At 31.7% G+C, this 21476-nt stretch overlaps 4 protein-coding genes and 1 long non-coding RNA gene across 8 annotated transcripts; 3 read left to right on the forward strand and 2 right to left on the reverse strand.

Moving 5' to 3' along the window:
- Positions 1-1741: 1741 nt before the first annotated feature.
- LOC106764025 (protein CLT3, chloroplastic) lies at positions 1742-6559 on the forward strand. The gene is made up of 10 exons (XM_014648223.2): positions 1742-2380; positions 3322-3467; positions 3616-3653; positions 4043-4158; positions 4416-4515; positions 4601-4636; positions 5062-5112; positions 5210-5333; positions 5563-5688; positions 5948-6559. The coding sequence occupies exons 1-10, from the start codon at positions 1971-1973 to the stop codon at positions 6103-6105; spliced, it is 1305 nt and encodes a 434-aa protein (XP_014503709.1). The 5' UTR covers positions 1742-1970; the 3' UTR covers positions 6106-6559.
- Positions 5342-15903, reverse strand: LOC111241826. Of its 4 annotated transcripts, XR_002668121.1 has the most exons (6): positions 15770-15903; positions 14986-15374; positions 14479-14898; positions 13804-14399; positions 5914-6101; positions 5342-5723 (listed from the first exon to the last, which is right to left on the reverse strand). It is a non-coding gene; the product is annotated as an uncharacterized LOC111241826 (long non-coding RNA). The 4 variants fall into 4 exon arrangements; XR_002668120.1 differs by lacking the exons at positions 5342-5723; positions 5914-6101 and adding an exon at positions 13248-13639; XR_002668119.1 differs by lacking the exons at positions 5342-5723; positions 5914-6101 and having other exon boundaries at positions 13697-14399.
- LOC106764093 (rhodanese-like/PpiC domain-containing protein 12, chloroplastic) lies at positions 7322-11401 on the forward strand. The gene is made up of 8 exons (XM_014648315.2): positions 7322-7597; positions 7787-7912; positions 8030-8121; positions 8437-8537; positions 8736-8846; positions 9216-9324; positions 10317-10367; positions 11145-11401. The coding sequence occupies exons 1-8, from the start codon at positions 7402-7404 to the stop codon at positions 11223-11225; spliced, it is 867 nt and encodes a 288-aa protein (XP_014503801.1). The 5' UTR covers positions 7322-7401; the 3' UTR covers positions 11226-11401.
- Positions 14125-17813, forward strand: LOC106765152 (calcium-dependent protein kinase 2). Its single transcript, XM_014649666.2, has 8 exons — positions 14125-14782; positions 15054-15197; positions 15297-15449; positions 15565-15680; positions 15814-15981; positions 16077-16204; positions 16305-16404; positions 16653-17813. The coding sequence occupies exons 1-8, from the start codon at positions 14125-14127 to the stop codon at positions 16746-16748; spliced, it is 1563 nt and encodes a 520-aa protein (XP_014505152.1). The 3' UTR covers positions 16749-17813.
- Positions 17814-18104: 291 nt separating this feature from the next.
- LOC106765153 (splicing factor 3B subunit 6-like protein) lies at positions 18105-18705 on the reverse strand. The gene has a single exon (XM_014649667.2). It carries the CDS (start codon positions 18642-18644, stop codon positions 18270-18272), a length of 375 nt encoding a protein of 124 aa, XP_014505153.1. The 5' UTR covers positions 18645-18705; the 3' UTR covers positions 18105-18269.
- Positions 18706-21476: the final 2771 nt, after the last annotated feature.

Here is a 21476-nt window from a genome sequence, read left to right on the forward strand (position 1 = left end):
AGAATGGATTTGAAGGAGAATGATTAAGAGAAATTGAGAAGATTTGAAAGTAAATTTTGTTGTTGTTTATAAAGTTTTCAAATTTTTTAAAGTTATTTGTTTAATAAAAAAACAACGTGAATTTGTATGTGTCTATGTTAAAAAACTTATAAAACAAGTAGATTTTGTGATGGTTATTTTACTTTATAAAACAATAGTTTTTCTTTTTGGTTATTTTAATTAATAGATTATGAAATAAATGTATTTTTCGTCTTTAAATTATTATAAATAACTTGTGCTTTATCTTTAAACTAAAGTATAAATTCTAATTCTTCAAACTCTAGTTAGTTTATATTATGAATACAATCTATAATAGTAAAAGTATCACATCAAACTACTTATAGTTAGGTAAATCCACCGAAATATAATTAATTTTTAAAAAAATTATTTATTCATTAGATTTGTTGTTTCACCTTTCGTTAATATATAATTTCACATTTGAAATGTGTGAGAATAATGTGTTAAATTAAAAGTTTCAACTATAAATAAAATCAATTTGTCTAATTTTATAAAGTTATACTAATCTTAAAATACTTTTTTTTTTCAATATAAACTATTTTATTTATGAGTTTTGTAAAAATTATGTAAAACGTATTCTCTAACAAATATGATATGAAGTGTTTTTCTTGTGATAAACAAAATTTCACACTATAGTATAACATTCATTTTAAAATTCTATTTGACACGAAAAAGTACTTTAGAGGTGGTTTGTTGAAAAAATATGCTTTACATCACAAAGTTTCAATAGAAAAATAGCTTATGGTTTAATTTAAGCATAAAATACAATTTTTATAATAAATTAATGATAAAAAAATATATTTAACTTATAAATGATTGATAAACTTATTAAATTAAAGATAATTAGTTTTTCTTTTATTTTTTAAATAAAGTCGCCGAACATAATTTAAAAATGATACCAACTTAATATTGAAAAACAAATGTTTTTCTTAAAAAAATATATACTTATTTGTTTATATGGGCACTTTAGAAAAACTATTACAAGAAAATTCTGTGCAATTATTTCTTTAAATAATTTATTGTTTAAAAACGTAAAAGTTTGTAAAGTCATTGCAACATGAACCATTCCTATGGAATCATTCAACAAGACCAGATTTCTTTTAGAATATTACTTCATTCATGCATTCTCCAACTTAATGAGAAGAAGAAGTCAGTTTCAAATTGGAATCCCTTAAGTATAAAGAATTAAATTAAATAATTGCCGTAGTGTGTCACAATACAAAAGAAGGAACAATGATTTCCAAAAGAATATGACCAAAGATTTTGGATATAGAATTCTCAATAACTACAATACAATAACCATGCTATGATTACAAATACCTTAGCACTTTCTCCTCCACAACAAAGTCTTCAACTTCATCACGTCACTCAATACATTTTTTTTTATAAAAGAGAATTATTTTATAGCATTTTTATTTTGGTCAAAAAAATAATTATGAAAATTCAATCACATATTTGATTAATACAGTTGAAAAATTAAATTAAGTCAAGATAAAGTCATAATATTTCCTCTGAAATTTAAAATGCATCCTCAGTATTATATATTCTCTATGATATGTAATTGTAATATATTTAATATTTCATGAAAGATCAACTAAAAAACTAACTTACATCGTTAAAAAATATACCTTTAATATAAAATACGGAAGAAAAATGTGATTAAATAAAGGTAGAAAAGTACAAATGCTATTTGTGGTGAGTATTATAAGAATATCGACATTGATGTGACTTAGCAATAATGTTAAATCAAAGACAAGGTCGGGTTGTGGCATACACAACTTCAAATTCGTTAGTAGATACTCAAACTGATGTTGTTCCATTGATTCCTCAATTTCTCCAACCAAAACTAAATTTCCTGTTTTGATCGCTTCATTATATTCAGTTCTCAGTTCTGATTGTTTTGCGACACAATCATGGCTTCACTATGCCGGCGGTTATCCGCCGCCGGCGCCGCCGCATCGGTCGGTCGGGCTCAGTTACAGCTCCCCGCTGGGATAAGCCGGCTGCGTTACGGTTGCTACGTCAGGAGGCCAATGCGGTTGGTGGCGGCGGGGGCCACCGTGGGAGGCGGCGCGTGGTTGACATTCGCCTCCGGAGGGAGGGAGGAGAAGGTGGGGGCTTGCTCCTATGCGGTGGAGGATCGGAAGGTGGCGGCAGATGGTGGAAGGGAATCGGTGGAGGGGATTGGTAAGCGGGCGGCGGAAGTGGCGGCAGCGGCCGCCACCACGGTGGTGCTGGGTGTGGGGAACCGGGTTTTGTATAAGCTGGCTTTGGTTCCGTTGAAGCAGTATCCTTTCTTCCTTGCTCAACTTGCCACTTTCGGGTACTTTACCTTTAAAAGAAAAAAATAGGAAAACAAATTAATTGAAATATATTATTAATAACCATATTCTACTTATTAGCATAAACATAGAGACAGCATGTGTGAATCATGTTTTAAATATCTAAAAAATTATTTAAATTTTAAAATTAATAATTAAAAAAAATAAAGTTAAAAAAGAAAAAAAATATATATTTAGTTATAGATATAATCATAGATAAAATAAATTTTATAATTAAAATAAAAAAAATATTATAAGTAATATTGCATAGATAATATTATGAGTAATTATTTAAATTTTTAAAAAATAGCAATTAAAATTATAAAAGAATAAATACTTTTTTTATAAATATTTTTAATTATTATGTAATTATTTTAATTGAAAAAAGTAGTTACTAAAATGATAAAATTAAAAAATAATTATATTAATTTAAAAAAGTAGTAATTAAGAGAATAAAATTGAAAAAAAAAATGAAAGACAATTATAAAAAATATAGATGATGAGATACTTTTATGTTTATAATTAATAAAAAAAACTGTATCATATTAACAATAAATAGACACTTTAATATAGATCGGACATTCCAACAGTTATTATTTCTCATTTTTTTGTCTGGGAATGGTTCCTAAGTAGTTCAAAGGTAAACAACTCTGAAAGTATTCAAAATAAAATTTAAAAGATAATTAGTTTTTAAATAAATGTTATTAACTTTATGAAGCATAACTTTTATACTATTATTCAACAAAAGACTTCAGTAAGTATGCTTTTATTTCAAAAACTAAACTTCATACTGCATGAGTTAGTTTATAATTGAATAACTTTACATTTGTAAGATCATTTCAATTAAACCAAAAATAATATAATTTTGTTTCAGATGGAATTGATTTGGAAACATGACCAAAACAAGCACTGAATGTTTGATATTGTTCATTGTTTATTTCAGATATGTAATAGTGTACTTTGGCGTTTTGTATATTCGACATCATGCGGGCATGGTGACTGATGAAATGTTAGATGCGCCAAAGGCTCCATTTGTTGTTGTTGGTCTATTGGAGGCTCTTGCTGCAGCCACTGGAATGGCTGCAGGAGGTAACTTTGTACCCTTTCTCAGCTTCTGAATCACATTTTCAACTGTTCTTTTTCAAAAGAGTTTTTTTTTGTGACAGCTCTGATATTCATAGTATAAAGTATGCCAGATTCTGAATTTGGGTATTTTTTGTGCTCTTTCTTGTACCAGCAATTCTATCTGGGGCATCCATTCCAATTTTATCTCAGGTAAAATGAATCAGCAGTTAATTCTTAATTCCTGTTACTATTATATATGCTTGATTGTTTTTGAGTAAAGGCAATACTAACTCAAATCTTCTAAAATAACCCTTTTCATTATGCCTAAATGAAAACTATAAATTTCAAAATGAAGTGAAAATCTTCCCATCAGTGAGTGATGCCATGTTGGTGCCAACATACCAGGAGTGTCAAATTGGAAGCTGAAATAAATTTGAACTGACGAATTAGATAATTATCTGAGATATATTGAACTTTAGTATATAAAGTTGGCTATGTTATCAATTCAGTTTCTGTCTGAGCATGTATGCAGAACGTACTTAGGTGTTCAGAAAATTGTAAAACAAAGCTGGTAGTTAATTGGAGCTATTCTCTTGCAGACTTTTCTCGTGTGGCAAATACTCCTGTCAATTATTTTTCTCGGAAGAAGATATAAAGTCAACCAACTACTTGGATGTTTTCTTGTATCCATTGGTGTAGTTGTTACTGTAGCAAGGTCAGTAAGTACATGTGATTTTATCAAGGATCGTAGACCATGGTGACTCATGTTATGAGTATCAGTAAAAGCAATGGATGATCATTAGTCAATAAACTAATTCTGAAAGTCTTTAAGCAACTTAATATTATTGACTTAATGATATTAACCTATTAGGCTTCTCTAAGTTTGCTGGTCGAAAACTTTAGGAAATTTATGATTAGTTTTTATAGCTTCTTACTTATTATATATACCTTTGTTTTTGTTTACTACTGTAGTGGAGCTGGTGTAGGGAATTCATTGAAGGAAGGTGGTATGTTTTGGAGTCTTCTCATGATAATCTCGTTTTTTCTCCAAGCAGCTAGCACCGTGCTTAAGGTTATCATGGTTTAAAATGTTTGCTGCATTTTCTCAACTTTCAAAGTTTCTCTCTAGTTACACTGTACTATTCATATTTTTGCAGGAGACAATCTTTTTGGACTCAACCCAAAAACTGAAGGTATGTATGGTAGTGAATTGTTTTAATTTGTTTCTACTAATCATGGCTTTTCAAGGGTCTTATAGGGTGCTTGAATTAGCTTCATGCTGAGAAATAATTAATTACTTTTTCATGGTAAAGATGAAGAAATAAACACTTATTTCTATTTTTTGGTTTATCACCATTATCTTTACTGGGCAGAATTAATCCAAACACATTATATTTGTTGTTGGGAATTTAAACACGAGTCTAAATATCACATTAAATATAAATAAAAAAAGTTAAACACCATATAAGAAAGAAAATCTATATATTTTGAAGTTGTAGATTGAAAGTGGTGTCAAGTTTCTTATGTGATGGATTAGATTTGATGTGCATGTTGCTAAACTAGTTCCATTTAAAGCTAAGATGGAACACTAATCAGTATTCAATATTATCTGAAGCAGGGAGGTTCCATGGACTTGTTTGTTGTCAATTCGTACGGATCTGCTTTCCAAGTAAGTGTTCTTCAATCTTTCATGCAATATTCATCTTTTAGATTTGCAATATAAATGAAAATAGATGCCTAAATGTAAGAGTATATGCTTAACATAGGCACTATTCATATGCCTTCTTCTACCCTTCTTGTCAAAATTATGGGGCATCCCCTTCAGTCAACTACCAAATTACCTTAAAGATGGTGCAGCCTGCTTCCTAAATGTTGGTACATTATCAAATGGTAAGCTGCATTTCCTTTTCATATTGTCATACCTTCTAATGCTCAGTTTAATGTCCACTTAAAAACGAGGGTGAAAATTTCAGCATGAATGATGAAAAATTGCATGGAAACTCATCCCTAAATATTTCACTCCCAATTTCAAATTTGATGAGCAGACTTAAAAATCCTTGTTTTCTAGTCTTGCTATTTTTGTGACAATGGTGATGAAAGAAAGGGTTTTCTGGTGCAGGATGTGATGGTGCTCCTCTGCTGCCTCTGTTGTTTATTATTGTAAACATAGGTTTCAACATTGCACTGCTTCATCTCCTCAAAATCTCTTCAGCTGTTGTATCTTGTCTTGCTTCCACATTTTCAGGTATGCAAGCTGTTTGATGAAATTATTGTATGGACCTGGACCAATACACATCCACAGTCTTGAATGATTACTATGTAACACACAGTCAAAATTTTCAATTTCCTAGAAAGTATTAGAAGAACATAGCTATATATGAGAGATTGGCTGAAAAATCATAAATGTGTTTGTGATTTCTTCCATTTTTCAATTTACAAATACATGCTAATGTGAAAATTATGAGCATACCCAATTGATAGAATGTGGCTCTGTGTTGTGGCAGTTCCAATATCAATCTATGTGTTCACCATGCCATTGCCATACCTTGGTGTTGCCTCGTCTCTTCCAGCAGGTTTTATGACAGGGGCCATCATTCTCATTTTTGGCTTACTCATTTATGCATGGACCCCTTCAAATGGTTCCTTCTCAGCTCCCACCTAGAATGAGTTAACATGTCATTGAACACAGTAAAACAGCAGAAGGAACTAACTCATGTTCAATTCTCAGTGGTGGCTAAAACAAGGAAAAAGAATGTCTTGTTCTTGTAATTGCTGGAAAGTGTTTTTTTATGAGCTAAGCTCAATTTAGAAAGAAATATTCTAGATTGTAGATTGTTTGAGATCTATCTTCGTTAAAGATAACCTTAAATTATTATATAAGCGGGATAAATTTTATCAAAAAGTTAAGATTTATCCCTGTTTATGTATTATAATTTAATTTTATTTTTAACTGATACGAAATCTCTAACATAAATTTAAGTAAGCTAAAAAAAAAAGTAAATAGAGAATAAAAGTCATTTTGTTCATGCTGGACAATTTGGATGTGCTAAGAGAAATCCAATATGTTCTTGATCACTAAGAACATATGTGATTATGTATATACCATTTTCCTAAAACTTCTCAGTAGAGCCTACCTTTTGAAGAATAACTACTGGAACTTAATTTCAGAGTAAATTCACCATGCATATGACCTAAATTAGTTTGTTTTTCTTTTAATTTTTTGTTATTTGTGAGTTGGAAATCTTTTTCTTTATTACTTCATCCATATAATAATCAAACGATTATTATTATTTTATCAAGTTAATAGTAATAACAATTTAAGTACGAGGTAATAATTTTTTATTGAGAAGAATGAGAAAGTTAAAAATACATATAAAATGGTAAAAGATCTTCGATGTATTAAAATCTTAATTCATTCTCAATTAAGTCATAATTTTTTAAAAATGTGTAATAAATAATTTTTTTAAGTGAACAAAAACGACATTAAAATATGCTGATGGAAGTGATTAACTGAATTTATTACGTGAAATTAATTTGGTAGTAATTAAATATTATGTTAATGATGGGGCAAAATTATTCAACATTGAGAAACTAAACAAATATGCAATTAAATTTTTATAATTATTAAAATTATACACTCAGCATGAAGTAAAACTGGATTTAGCTAAATTACATTCAGTATTTAATAAATATAATAAACAGTATTACACGCATGTTAAATACACATGGGTGGTATTAATTACACCACATTAATGAACAATAAATAAAACTTATTTAATAATTTAATACTTAGGTGGTGTGTGATTTTGAAAATAATTAAATTTTATTTAATAAATAACTTGTGAATATATAAGTTTATTTGAGAAGTGATATATTTTTGATAAATTAGATGGTGTTCATAGGAAGGTGAAGTGTGACATGTGAAGTGAGTCTTGCAAAGGAAATATCAATAGCTATAATGTCAATTTTGAGAGGAATTTGTGTGCTGAGAGTGGGTGTAGCAACTCCAAAACCTTACCTTCTTCCCTCAATCTTCTCGTCATCCTTCAATATTCATACCCTCTCACATACCACTTTTTCCAGAACCTTTCGTTTCCATCCACCTTCAATTTCTCTTTCATCCTTTGTGCCCCTCGTACCTCCCAAAGCAGCAGGTACTCATTTTCTGAATACCCCATTATGTTTTTCCCCTTAATTTTGTTTCTGATAGCATTTGGTTACGTGTCAATATTTTCTTGTTGTGTGGTAAAAAAGTTTTCGTGAAAAAAATCTATTTTTTCATGGAAAAATATAATTTTTCATGATAAAATCTGTTTTTTCATGAAAAAAATCTGATTTTTCAGCCTCTTATGGCACTGGGAGTGGTGGTGCTGAAGGTGGTAGGCCAAGGGAACTATTGGTGCAGCATTTGTTGGTCAAAGAAGATGACCAGAAGCTTCTGTTGGATCTTCTGCAAAAAATCTCTTCAGGTTAGTGACACTGAGGGATTCGGTTATTTTCTGCTACCAATGTTAGGTTTTGGAAGGTGTTTGTTTCCAGTTTAACCGTCTACGGCTTGTTGTTTTATGTGTTGTTTGTGTGTTCAGGCGAAGATTTGAGTGATCTTGCTGTGGAACATTCACTTTGCCCATCCAAAGAAGAAGGAGGAATGCTTGGATGGGTCAAAAAGGGTCAAATGGTATACTTTTGAGATTAGATTAAAACCTTATTTTTGTGGTTTCCCCGAATTTGCAACCTTTTTGTGCTCTGTCGGGAAGCGGTTTCTGTTGATTTCTTCGCTTCCTTGTGTACTTTTAAAGGATAGGATACAGATATAATTACTATAAACTTGCTCTGGGTAGGTGATAAAGGGGGTGAATTAAGTATTTGGCTATATGGTTCTGGAAAGGAAGCAGATGGGGTAGTGATCTGGTTATGTTTTTTTCCACTGATTTTACTTAAACTGTACAATTGTGTGATTTCAATTTGGTGTCTGATGGAGAAAATTTGATAGGTTCCTGAATTTGAGGAGGCTGCGTTCAGTGCACCTTTAAACAAAGTTGTAAAGTGCAAAACCAAATTCGGATGGCACCTGCTGCAGGTTTTATCTGAAAGGTATTTACAGGTTTATGCTTCTAAATTGGATGATTAGATGTTTTTAATTTCTATGAATTTTCTTAAGGATTTTGATAGAGCTCACTAGCGATGTCTGATGCAATTAGTCAGCACCACTCACTGGAGTAATGCTTGGAGGGTGTTGTTATTAGTTGCAACGAATGTTTTCATGTATTGTAATTTTTGTCTAACTGACAGGGAAGAATCAATTCTTCAAGACATTCAACCTCATGAGCTGCATGGGAAAATTCAAGATCCCAATTTTTTGGAGGAGGCACAGCTAATTGACGTTCGAGAGCCTGAAGAAGTGTATGCTTTGATTTTGTTCATTTTCAATTAATTTTGAAATCATTGAAATTAAAATTGAGGCCAAGTGGGTGTTTATAAATTAACATGGGAATTAGCTTGAAAAGGGAGAAACTATACTGATATATAACTCCAATTGAAAGTTTTGATAGCATTTCAACATTGGTACTCTTTTTGACATCTCAGATGATGAAACAAGGAGGTCTGCACTTTTTTTACTTCATGGATATTATTTACTGGCCCTTACACTTGTGTGCATTTATTTTTTCTTTGTTCTGTAGTTTTTGGAATCATCCACCTTTCTTGCTTGTGGTTTACTCTAGTTGCTGGTTTAGTTTATGTATATTTAAATGACATTCTCATCATGCACAGGGCTAAAGCATCTTTGCCAGGATTTACTGTTCTTCCCCTCCGACAATTTGGAAGCTGGGGGCCTGAAATAACTAAAAAACTTGACCCTGAAAAGGATATATACGTTATGGTAAGTGCAGATTTTCTTCCAAAAGATTAGATGGTATCCATAAAACTAGACCTTTAATCCTAATTATCACTTCTTTTTTACATGGCTTGATTGTTGTTCTTTTCTGAAAGATCTGTTCATGTTGTGTCGCCTCCTGTTCCTCCTTAATTTGTTTGGTGGTTGTGAGTTGATACAAAAATTGAAACTGGAATTCTTTGAATAGGTTCCTGCTTTTGTTGCAGTCTAAGTTTGATTTTTAGAGACCTTTCATTGGAGATATTTAAGAAAACACTAAGTTTCAATTCATTCATCTTTCTTTCAGACTTTTTTAGTTTACTTTTAAGTATTGTAGTTTGATTGACTGCTTGTTCAGGTAACTTGTTGCTATAATTAGAGTTGTCAAATCAGGTAACCCGATCCGACCCACTACGAGTTGGTTACTTAGTGAGTCAACCCAACCCAGTTCATTTATTAGCGAGTTAGAATAATTCGAACCGGCCCGACCCACCAGGGGATGGTGAATAAATGGGTTGGCTCACTAGCTCACTTAATTACAATTGTTTTTTAAATGAAAAAAATTACAAACTTTCTATAATTCAAATCTAAACAAATTTTAATCCCAAATTTCACTGCCAACATGGGTATTTAATTAATTTTGAAAATAGAAAACTTAAATAATTTTTTCAAGCAAAAAAAATAATAAATATCTTTTCATAAAATTAAAATTAAATTTTAATAAAATAAAATTAGGTGGTGGGCCAACCTGACCCATCACGGGTTCAACCCACATGAGCAGGATTTAAATGAACTTGATTGAAATCTGACCCGCATAAAAAAATATAATTTTTTCAAACCCGATCCGGTCCGAATCTGTGGTGAACCGGGTTGGCCCGTGGGTTGTGACCCATTTTGACAGCTCTAGTTACAATGCACAAGTGGATTAACTTTGGATCTGATTTACCATTTTTTTTTGTATTGATTATGTTCGATAACTTGTGTTCTTCTGAATGCAGTGTCATCATGGCATGCGATCATTACAGGTTGCCAGATGGTTGCTGTCACAGGTAAAATATTTTTATTTCTCATGCTTGTATGTTTGATTTTGCTTCATCATCTGATTATTTGTTGATATCACAGTGTAACTTCCAATCCATGCTAAAAATTAGTTCTACAGTGTATGAGTTATAAACATGCAACCTGTGCCTGCTAGATAGAGATTCCTTAGACTGTTTCCAACTGATGCAATAAAAATTTTCAACTTGATCAAAGGTGAAGGAAATGAGATGCTATTTTGTGTACCTTTTACTCACCTATATTCGAATCTGAATGTAGATTTAACACTTTTTGGAGTTAATTCTCATCTTCACAAGTTGCAATGAAGTTATTGTTTTATACACTTTTTTCCTGTTACACTCATTTAGCTAACTGTTCCATTAGATAAAACTCACTAATTACACTTTTTCTCTGATACAGTTATGGGAGGAAATTCACCAAAAGTTACTATATTTTGAGTCTGACTCATGGTTTTGTAATTTTTAATAAATTTAACCAACAATAAATAGTGTATTAAGAAATAGACTTTAAACCTAACTCAACTTCACAAGATTAGGTTTGCAATCACTTATATACTATAAATTGGTCATGTGAGACTTTTAACACAGTGTGTTATGATTGCATCAAATGTTGTGTTATTACCATTCTTGTATAAATTAATGGGCAAGGTTTTACCATTGTATTATAATGATTTTTAAGATGTCACTCATTGTGATTTCTAATTTTTTTTTTCATTTCATGTAAAAATAAGAAATGTATGAAGGAATTGTTGATTGTGAACTTTTCAGGGTTTCAGGAAAGTATACAATGTTTCTGGGGGAATCCATGCCTATGCTGTTCAGGTTGATCCATCAGTACCCACATACTGATCACATTACCTTTAGGAATTGGAACTCTCTTTTTATGGACATGTTTTTCTTTTCAATTTTCAAGGTTACATATTCTTAGAATAGTTTATGTTATTTGAATAATCATTTCAATACTCTATGCCTCTCTGTTCCTGACAGAAAATGGATTCATACAACTTCTTTCTGATCTCTAAAAATAGTTTTTCTGATCTCTATTTTGATATACACTTTTTTTAAAGTATTTTTTAAATCAAAGTGATTATTTTACTGATTTTATTCTTTTAAGTGATTTTTTTTTTCACTTTAACTGTTTTATAATTTGACTTTTTAAAAAAAAAAATTAACTATTTTTTAAAAAACCTAAAATAACTATTACAATAAAAAAATTATCTAAGAAAATACAAATTATATACAATAAAATTTTAAAAGTTATTTAAATTTATTTTATAATAATAATTTTTTTATCATAAAAAATGAACAGATGCATGTATTTTTACTAGATTTTCGCTAGTTGATAATAAAACGATAATTAATTGGAAAGGGATTAACAAACAACAATTTGGGATGGTTTTGAAGAGGGAATTCACATGAAAACGAGATTACGAGATGAGTTTATGACTGTTTGGAGAATCTTATTAAGGTATATGAAATATTTTTTTTCTAAATTTTAAAATTAATGTGTATAAGTTAAAAATAAAACTTTATAAACTAATAATTCTTTAAATTGTTCTTTTTAATTTGAGTTAAAATAAGAAAAACTTATATATAGACGACTCTGTCAAATAATTAAAGAAGTTATGATACAATAATAGTTAGCCTTTTAAACTATTAAGAAGGATATATAGAGTATTTACATTAGTATAAATAAAAACTACTTTAATAAATATAAATGAAAATAAATAGAACACAAATTTATGTATTAAGGAGTGGTTGATTATGCTTTTTTAATTAAGTTTTTTTTATATCTTTTATACTAACTAACTTAAAAGGATAAAATTGAAACAATAAAATAAAATACGTATATAGTTATGAGTATAATTATTTTAAAAGGCTTTGTTAATTTTTTTTTCACAAATTTTTATTATAATTATTTGTTATTTTTAAGTTTTTAATTTATCTTGTTAAATAATATTTTTCAAAATGATCTAGTTTTACACTTTAATTTTTAATTATTATCTTTATAATAATATTTGATAAAAAAATAAATTAATTTTGCAAATATGAGATAATGACTCGAGTCAATGATTTTTATTATAATAAACATGAAAAATAAATTAAAATAACAAAATATTCTCAAATAAGTTAAGTTGACTCAAATTAAATTACAAATAATGAAAAATGAGTTAAATTGACTCAATTAAAAACTTCTAACAGTTGAATTTGGAAATCAATCAAATTAAAAATTTGTGATTTAGAAAATTATTTTTTGTTTGTTTTTCTTTGCTACATTGACAAATATATATCGATTAATATATATTTGTAATTTTGTGGCAATTTTTTTTTAAAAATAACATACTTAATAAATTAATTTGTTATTATTAAATTACACATAAAAAAGCAGACGAAAGATACACTATAGTAAATAGACATAGCAAATTACATTAAAAACTTTATATAATTTAGTCAAAATGACAATATAATTCTTAAATAATTGTAAATTACGCAAAACATATAACATAATCACATTTTAAAAAAGTTAACGCACTTCTAAAAAACATAATGAATAATCATCTCAAAATATTAATATATAATGTTATTATTGTTATTATAAACATAAATAATACACAATAACTCATTAAAAAATTGAAATATATAAACTAGTTAATTTTTTTTAAATCAATTATGATATAACTCTTCTGTTTAAATACGTTAAAAATAATAATCAAAATTCTTTAATCAAACTTTTATTTTTTTTAATACAATACAAAATTTTAAATATTATTTTTTTAACTTTTAATCACACAAATTATAATTTCAATTATTTATTTATCCAAACATCATATAAACCAATTCTTAAATCCATAGTCATACACCAATTTAACTATTGTTATACATTTTAACATGCAAAAAACCTACATGTAAAAACATTTTAACATACATTACCGTATAATAATCGTTAATTTCTATATCACACCTATGTACTATATATAATTATAATAATAAGGATAACTATATTTGACAATATTTTAACATCATCTACGTATCATTATGTTATTGGTCCACGGTGATGTTTATGATTATTATTTATTGTGAAGTAATTTTGAACCAATCAGAGAATGACATAGATAGATGATGTTAAAATATTCTCAAAGAAATATTATCAAAATATCATTATCCTAATAATAATGATATTGTTTTCTTCAAAAAAAGAAAAAAGTCCATACGTGCAGAGGGATGTCATGGTGGTTTGATACAATGAGTGTGACAAGATTTATCTGTAAAAAGCGTTGAAGAATGTAAAAATGGAAGCAAAAACAGAAAGAGTGATGTGATGAGAGTTGTAATGTTGGAGACTTGTTGAGACTTGGAAAAGGGAAAAGGGAAAAGAATGTTTATAAAGACAGATGTAAAACAGAAGAAAATCCATATTTATTATTACCTGTTCCGAGAAATGCTGGCCACCATTGTCTGAATAAAAAGGTGAGGCATTTCCAAGCCAAAGAGTCTTAATTTGCTCCCTCTAATTCTCTTCACCAACACCCCTTTCAAATTTCCCCATACCTTTTTTTTAGACAATTTTTTTTACCTCTTTTCCAACAACAGACACTTCCCCTCCCTCATGCTAACACCTTCTCTCCAGAAAACAAATACAACATAATTTTTCAGCCCTCAAATCAGACCACCTTCACCTATATCTATCAACTCACATCCTTTCTTTTCCCTCCACCCCTTTTGTTCCTGTTCTCCCTTCCATTCCACCATGGGCAACTGTTGCTCAGGTGGCACCAATGATTCTGAAAACAAGGGAGAAACCAACCAACAGAACGACAACCAAGGGGGAACGGCAACCACCCCACCACAATCTAAGCCTAATCATCCTCCCACCAAACACTCCAAGCCTGCCCCCATTGGGCCTGTTCTTGGAAGGCCAATGGAGGATGTTAGAAGTACTTACAGCATGGGGAAAGAGCTGGGGAGAGGCCAGTTTGGTGTCACACATTTGTGCACACACAAGAGCACAGGAAAGCAATATGCCTGCAAAACCATTGCCAAGAGAAAGCTCGTTAATAAGGAGGACATTGAGGATGTTAAGAGGGAGGTCCAGATCATGCACCATCTCTCAGGGCAGCCCAACATTGTGGAGCTTGTCAGTGTTTTTGAAGACAAGCAATCTGTTCATTTGGTTATGGAGTTGTGTGCTGGGGGTGAGCTTTTTGATCGCATCATTGCAAAGGGACATTACACTGAACGTGCAGCAGCTTCCCTCTTGAGAACCATCGTCCAGATTGTCCACACCTGCCATTCCATGGGAGTCATTCACAGAGATCTTAAGCCTGAAAATTTCCTTCTCGCCAGCAAGGAGGAAAATGCACCTCTCAAGGCAACCGATTTCGGTCTCTCAGTTTTTTACAAGCAAGGTCAATAATCATCATCTCACCCTTCTCTCTTCTTCTGCTTCTCTTTCAATTCTTATCAGCTTTCATTCAATTCAATTTCTGGGATCTCTGAGATTATATATAGCAGTCACATTTATCTGTAATATAAAGAATCATGACAAAACCATAATTATGACTGTAATTTAAAACCTGCGTAACAAATGTTGATAAAGAACTCAGATCACCTGTGCCTCGTCTTGATAGAACTTCTGTTTGGGAAGATTTCTGCTAAACAATGGAATCCTTTTAACAGGAGAGCTGTTTAAGGACATTGTTGGAAGCGCATATTACATTGCACCAGAGGTCTTGAAGAGGAAATATGGTCCAGAAGTTGACATTTGGAGTATTGGTGTCATGCTATACATTCTTCTATCTGGTGTTCCACCATTTTGGGCAGGTTATATTCTTTCACTCAATCATAAAGCTACCTCTAGAAAACACTATAAAATCGATCGTATATCTGCATGACACTGAAACCAAAACATGCTTTTGACAGAATCCGAAAATGGAATATTCAAGGCAATTCTGCGAGGTCATATAGACTTTACAAGCGATCCATGGCCATCCATTTCGCCTGCAGCAAAAGATCTCGTAAGGAAAATGTTGAATTCGGACCCCAGACAGAGGCTGACAGCGTACGAAGTTCTGAGTAAGTGTAACACTGGCTTACTTTCTATGAAAAACTTGAACTTAACGACGACTTAATGGTTTAAAAATTAATTTTACTTTAGCCTCAACACGATTAGTTCTAATGTGAAAAACAGATCACCCATGGATCAAGGAGGATGGAGAAGCACCAGATAAACCTCTTGACAACGCAGTACTGAATAGGCTCAAGCAGTTCAGAGCAATGAACGAATTCAAGAAAGTTGCTCTAAGGGTAATAATTCATTCTATTTAGGCTTTCTCGCCATTCTTTGTTAATAAATCAATCAATGGTTTGGTTAGAGATGGCAAAAACAAAACTACCTGGCCTGTATTTTCCACTGATTCGCATATGAATCCGAATATAGGTCATCGCGGGCTGCCTGTCAGAGGAAGAAATCATGGGATTGAAGCAGATGTTCAAGGGTATGGACACTGACAACAGCGGCACCATTACAATTGAAGAGCTCAAACAAGGGCTTGCAAAACAAGGGACCAAGCTAACAGAACAAGAAGTCAAGCAATTAATGGAAGCTGTAAGTTCTCTCTCCTTTTCTAAGTGCTGCATTAGAAAACAAGTTCTTCCCAATGCCATTACTCAAACTATTTTCTCTACTTCTGCATACTACAGGCAGATGCCGATGGCAATGGAACCATTGATTACGATGAATTCATCACAGCAACAATGCACATGAACCGCATGAACAAAGAAGATCATCTTTATACTGCCTTCCAATACTTTGACAAAGATAACAGCGGGTAAAGACAAAATATCAACTAGACTTCAATATGTATCAGTCATCCCTTCGGAAATTGATTGGTGTTAAACGTTCTAATCTCATTGTTTTGTCATAATTAGGTATATTACCATTGAAGAACTAGAACAGGCTCTTATTGAGTTCAACATGCACGATGGTAGGGACATCAGGGATATCATTTCAGAAGTTGATGCAGATAATGTGAGTTCTTCACTCAACGACTTAACTATACTAATACATATAACTTTAAATAAAAACCGAGACAAAATTATGTCGTTTCTAATAAATTCCAATCTATAATAGTGAATTCGAGAGAATGTTATTAGCACTTCTATAGTTCCAATTCAACTAACTTTCTATCATATATGCGGTTAACAACTAGCATACTCTGTACATACTGCATATCTGAATTACGATTAAGAAAATTTATGAAAAAATTGTTATTGCAGGATGGCCGGATTAACTACGATGAATTTGCTGCAATGATGAACAAAGGAAACATAGAAGTTAATACCAAGAAGAGGCGTGATTCAACCTTATATTAGTTGGGTATTACACAAATATTTGAAAGGCATCATGGCCTCTTTAGGTCCTGTGTCATTGGTTGGTGCAGATGCTAATAAGCGAGTGAAATATCAAGGAGCGTTGGGGTGCATGGTCGCTGTTTGGTTGGGACTGAGGATTTAAGGTGGGGAATGGGTTAAGGTGGTAAACAAACAAAATTAGAGGGGGAAAAGAACATGAATCAACCATTGAGAAATGCAAACACACACACACACATATGAGAGGGGTTGCTTCTCTTGTATTGCTTCTCACTTAGGAATCAAATCAAAAAGGATTTTAAATTATGTATAGATTCCTTTTCAACACTAGGTTCAAATGCATTCATTGTTAAGATTCTACATTTTAATACCCTTTCAATCAAACCGAAAGAATCGGTATAAGGTTTCCACTCTTGAAATTTATGCCGAAGTCAGCTATATTTTCAGGTTCAGATTTAATATCAAAGAAACTAACAGTAATCTATCATAAAACACCCATAATTTCGAAGACAAGACTCTTTTAAAATAAATCAGAGATAAATATGACACAAGAGAAAACAAGGTAGTAACAATCACCATATTGAATCCAAGGTTTGAAAATTTTCATTTGGTTAACTGGTCCAATCAAAACCCATCTGTTTCCGATAATTGCTACAAAACTCAGCACAAAACAAAAAGAGTCTCCTCTAGGAACAAAAATGGCTTCAACCAAAATTAGCAATCAGATTGAAGAGGTTGTTTAAAAATTTTTGGCAAACATATAATGTGCAGAATCAAGGATTTAGAAAACAGGTACATGAAAGCTCCTCAGAAGCCGACTTCAAACCAAATGAATTCAGAATGGGGAAAATAGAAGGAAGCCCTCAAGGAACTTCGCATAGTTGACTTGCAAAAACAAATTTCATTTAATTCAATACACAGATGGCAAGCACAACATAGAAAAAAAAATCCTAAATTTACCAAAGAGAAAAGGAAAGGCCTTCAAAAAGCTGGAAGAAACAATGTTCGAGTTCCCCCGCTTCAAACTTTCAAAAGTACAAAAGAAATAAACCTTTCATGCCCTCTTCCTTGATAACTCTCTTACGCTGACAGAAAGAATAAAGCATTATCTAACCTTTCCACTCCTAAAACTAACGCTGATCTCAGCTGCACATCGAGAATCAAGAGTAAAAGGAAATTAACGCCAATTCAACTCAATACAATACGCCGCAACGATATATTCACTCAACGTCCGAATCACGCTTGAAAGAACATCAAAGCAACTTATGCATCCAATATTACTCGAACAACGACTCAATTACACGGTAGATTCACATACAGAGCGCGTTTGTCGAAAACCCTAACTAACAACCAGAAGCATTTGCGATGAATTTATATTTCATTTCATTCATTCTAACAGTAACACTCATTTAATCGTAAACATTAATAGTCAATTATACTTACTCCAATAACAATACATTAAACCATCAATACAGTCTCGAAAACCCTAACTAACATCCCAAGGCTTTTGCGAGAACGAACTATTTACTTATCTTTGGTGGAAACGCCATACTTCTCCTGCATACGCGCAATCTCATCCTCCTTCTTCTTCTGATCGAACTTCTTGCTCATCTTCGCTTGCTGATAATACAGCACGATAAGGTAGCGATTCGCAACATTGAAACCGGAGAGGTGATCGACGGCGGTTTTAGCGTCGTAGATGTCCTCGTAGACAACGAAGGCGGTTCCGCGCGTGTCCTTGTTGGTGCCGATGCGGATCTGGCGAATCGCGCCGTATTTGCCGAAGATGTCGTACATCTCCTCGCTCGTAATGTTGAAGGGAAGGTTGCGCACGTACAGAACGCGGTTTACCTCCGGCGGCAGCCGCGTATTGCCTTTCCGGAGACTGATCGCCGCCATAGCCGGAAGCAGGGAAAGTGAGGGAAATTTTCGAGAGCGCAGAGGAGAAAGAAAAAGAAAGATTACCTAAAGCTGGGTATTTATTTTAATTTATTTTCACAAGATATTATTTACTCCGCATTTTTTTAACAAAATTGCCCTAGTCTCTTTTTGAAATTACTTGAGTGAGATGAAAGAAAAGAGTAAGTCCCATAAAATCGATTTCATTTATGAAAACACAATTTCAATGTACATTTCTTAAATATAAGTGAAATCCTCATTAAAAATATTATTTCAGTTTTATTATTATTATGATAAAATTAAAGAAAAAGATAACGAAGAAATTTTAATGATAAAACTAAATCGTATTTCTGGATATTATTTTACTTTTTTTTTTATGATTATCTATATTGATAGTTATATGTAAAGAGGTTTTTTTCTACACTTTTTTTTTCAATTTTATTCTTTAAATAATCATTATGTTATATTAAAGTAATTATAGTTTTAATTTTACTCTGTAAATAATACTAATTTAGTTATTTTATAAATTAAAATAATTATTTTATCATTTTGATAACTATTTTTTAAATATAAATAATTTTTTAAAAATAAATATTATGTAATCGGTTTGGAAGAAGTTGATTTGGAGAGCTCTTTCTATACAAGGTTAGTCCGAAAGAACTTGAGAGCTCAGTTAAAAGAGTTTATTTAAATAGATATATGTTACAATTACTTTAATAATAACAATTACAACAAATTTGTGTCTTACTCCATTTTAAGGAAAAAAACAAGATAACATTAGCCGGACAAAGAGTTTAGCCATAAAATTGAATCTATAATTGATTTGAGATATTGATAATAACCTAATTCTCATAATATTTAACTAATTTAACTACTTTATTGTTTTTGTATACAAAATGAAAACAAATTATTAAAAACAACAACCTTGTTCACCTAAGATGGATTGGTGAGCGGATCTGGCCTGAGTGTTTGGGATAGATTGCATTGACTGATTGGCCAGGATGGTCATGCTAACAGACTAACAAGATGACTGATCTAGTGTGATTGTCAGGCTGTATAGGTTGGCTAGAACGGACGAGCTAGTTGATCTTGCTTGGGTGTCCAAAATAGAGTAGATGGACTAACTAGTTAGGATAGTCGGGGTAGCCTGGTGGTTATGTTGACGGGCTAGGTGAATGATCGAAATGGACCAACTAGCCGATCTAACTCGGGTCTCTAGGATAGACTGGATGGAATGGCTGGGTGGGGCACCGATTATGCTTTTAAAGAACTTGGATCAAATTGAGCATTTGTATAATGGTCCTAGATTAGTAGTGACAAGATTGACAAACCATGTTATAGGAGCAAAGATTATTTTTGGAAATAAGATTGATCATGAAGTATGTATACCATGAATGTCTATGTCACCATCATAGTCACCATGACCTTTTATCATATGCAATTACTATTAAAAAATCATAAGGACAATCACTATCATAAGTACAATTATACTTATCATCTATAGTTTTCAGCCATGGCCAACTATATGTTGCAATATCTAAAGTACAAAGCAAAGATGGATTGAAAATACTAATCCATGACAACTAGAAAAGGCTTTTGGATTATACAACAAATACAATTTTTAAAGAAGTTTTCCAAAAATTATGACAAGTGAGTATCAAACCAAATTGTCTTATATGTATTTATTACCACATTTATCTTTAATTGTTCCATACCAAATCTAGCTTATAGCAACCCCAACAAAAGGCTTTGTCCACAAGACTATAAAAGGACTGCACCTACATTTTTACAACAACTTTGTAAATGTACCACTCAAGCACTCTAAGAATGTTGCAATCTTGCTCAATCATGTTGTAACCAGTCGGTCCAAAGTGGACGACCAAAAGGGCTCTGCCTGAGAGTGATCAATCTTGGAGCTCGACCTAAGGAGCTTAGTTTGGAGAGCTTACCTTGGAGGAAGTTGGCTTGGAGAGCTCAACTTGGAGAGCTTGGCCTGAAGAGGTCAATTTAGAAAGCTTGGCCTAGAGAGCTCGGCCCATAAGAACTCGGCTTGGAGGAAGCCGACTTGGAGAGCTTAACCTAGAGGAGGTTGACTTGGAGGCTTGTAGGAGCTCGGCTTGGAAAACTTAGTCTGTATGAGTTCGACTTGGAGGAAGAAGGATAAGAAACCAACTTCAATGCAAAAAATTATTCGAAGGGAAAGATGCTTTTGAGTGAAACACACGATAATGACTAACAATGCAACTTTTGATTACCAATGAAAGCTCTATCTCGTAAAAATTGGTTGTCACTATTAAGAAGAAGCTTCATGCAAAGGAGAAAGTGAGAAGAAATTGGAGTTGTAGTTTTTTTTTTTTGTTTAAATGCATTTACATCTAACGTGTAAGAGTCGTACGTAAAAAAAGATTTTACATTTACATAAGTCAAACAAAAATTTACATATATTGTATCCACATCAAACATGAACTTATGCATAATCTATAATCTATAAGTGTGAAACGTAAAAACATTTTTTTTTACGTTTGACGCTTATGAGTGAGACATAAATATTGACTATTAAATTACAAAAATGTCACCATGTATTTTTTACATTTATTACCAACATGTCAAACATATATTTAGTAACATAGTGAGTTATTTTTGTGTTAAAGATAAAAGATAAAAGTACATCAATGTTTTTCATATTCAAGTTTCATTGCTTAAACACTGAAAAAAAAAATGATTTACCTATTGATTATTATTTACGAATATGAATCCATAGGTAAATTCAACATTAGATACATATATTACCTATTAATTATAATTCGTAGATAAACTGAATATTACATACAT

This window comes from Vigna radiata, chromosome 6 (assembly GCF_000741045.1).
Source record: "Vigna radiata var. radiata cultivar VC1973A chromosome 6, Vradiata_ver6, whole genome shotgun sequence".
In the NCBI taxonomy this organism is placed as follows: Eukaryota; Viridiplantae; Streptophyta; class Magnoliopsida; order Fabales; family Fabaceae; genus Vigna; species Vigna radiata.